Source organism: Echinococcus granulosus (assembly GCF_000524195.1).
Source record: "Echinococcus granulosus chromosome Unknown EG_S00488, whole genome shotgun sequence".
Classification (NCBI taxonomy): domain Eukaryota; kingdom Metazoa; phylum Platyhelminthes; class Cestoda; order Cyclophyllidea; family Taeniidae; genus Echinococcus; species Echinococcus granulosus.
In genome coordinates this window covers 2,675-3,924 of record NW_020170867.1, presented here as the reverse complement: position 1 = coordinate 3,924, position 1,250 = coordinate 2,675, and the positions used below count along the sequence as shown (strand labels likewise).

The following is a 1,250-nucleotide window of genomic DNA, read 5'->3' as shown; positions in this document are numbered from 1 at the left end:
TAAGGATTGCTGAAAATTCTCAGTAGAATCGAGGGAAATATATGACACTAACAAGAATTGACAAATTGATCGATAGGACATATTCATCGGAAGATGAGATTGCTTGTTTGAAAATTTTGGAGCACGTATCGTTTAAGGTTGCAATTATTTTACTTATAGATTGCTAAATGTCATATTTTAATAATACACTAATAACACTGCCTTGACATCGAGGAGGCAACAAATTGGCCATAATCAACCACTGTTATCTCTGCAAATAATTACCACGATTATAGCAAAAAAATCCTCCGTTGAATTGCGCGGTATTTGGAATGGTATGTATAAGGCAAGGTGATGTATCTGAAGATAATGGTAAAGGTGCCGATAAAGTTTCACTAATTAATAATTTGCAGATGGCCATTATTATGGTAATTTGAATCAAATGGTCGCCTTTTGGCATGCTAAATAATGCATTCGCATTTTAAATTCCTCAAAGTTACAATTTGTGCATTTATTTTTAGTGTCAAGTCTTAAAATCGAAGTAAACAAGATCGAATTTAACGCAACAACAAATTTCACAGTTTGGACCAAACTAAATCAAATAGTATCGGGACATCTTGATGCACTTAGGAGTTGTTATACATAGCAGCCGGTTAGATAAATCTAGAAAATGACCAAACAAATTCGCCCACTGTTAACGGACATAAGGATTCGCAAATGCCGCCAAACATTTCCTTATCATTTATGTTATGACAATGGGCAGCATTATTTTCCCCTGACGACCGGAGTTGCTGCAGATCGCACCTGCATAAAATAGCATGTTTTGTGCGACAGTGAAAACGGGAGGGCCTTCTTTATGCCAAGTTCCCAAATAAGGTAATAGAGAGGTGAACTTTGGAAAGAGGTCTTTGGTGAAGATAGTGTGCTTATTGCTGGTACGGCGTGTGTCTATATGTTTTCTAGCAGGACTCGGGCCCTAGCATGTCTTTCGCCCTTGTGGATTTGCGTAATACTTATGCTGTTCTAATGGGCCTTTCAGGGAGGAGACAAGGTTGTAATTCAAATCTGATGACAGGGTCGTCGACTCTCGTGCCTAAGTGCAATTGCGCTTTTCCCTTCCCTAAACTTTGTATTTGTTCTCCTGATTAATATCCCTTCAAAAAATATGTCGAAATAAAATCCACTGGTTTGTTCTAAGCGCACTAGGAACAGAGAAGAGGAGAGCTGTGAGACTCGCCATGCATTTGTTCAAGTCGAAATGACCTTAACCT

At 38.4% G+C, this 1,250-nt stretch overlaps 1 protein-coding gene across 1 annotated transcript in view; it reads left to right on the top strand. All coding sequences in view use genetic code 11, as the record gives it.

Moving 5' to 3' along the window:
• Positions 1–311: 311 nt before the first annotated feature.
• EGR_11195 (hypothetical protein) overlaps positions 312–1,250 on the top strand; it is a gene marked incomplete at both ends in the record, with an annotated part of 2,316 nt that continues 1,377 nt past the window's right edge. The window contains one exon of the mRNA XM_024500442.1: positions 312–407. Within this exon, the coding sequence (XP_024345144.1) occupies positions 312–407 (96 nt within the window). The remainder of the gene's footprint in view (positions 408–1,250) is intronic.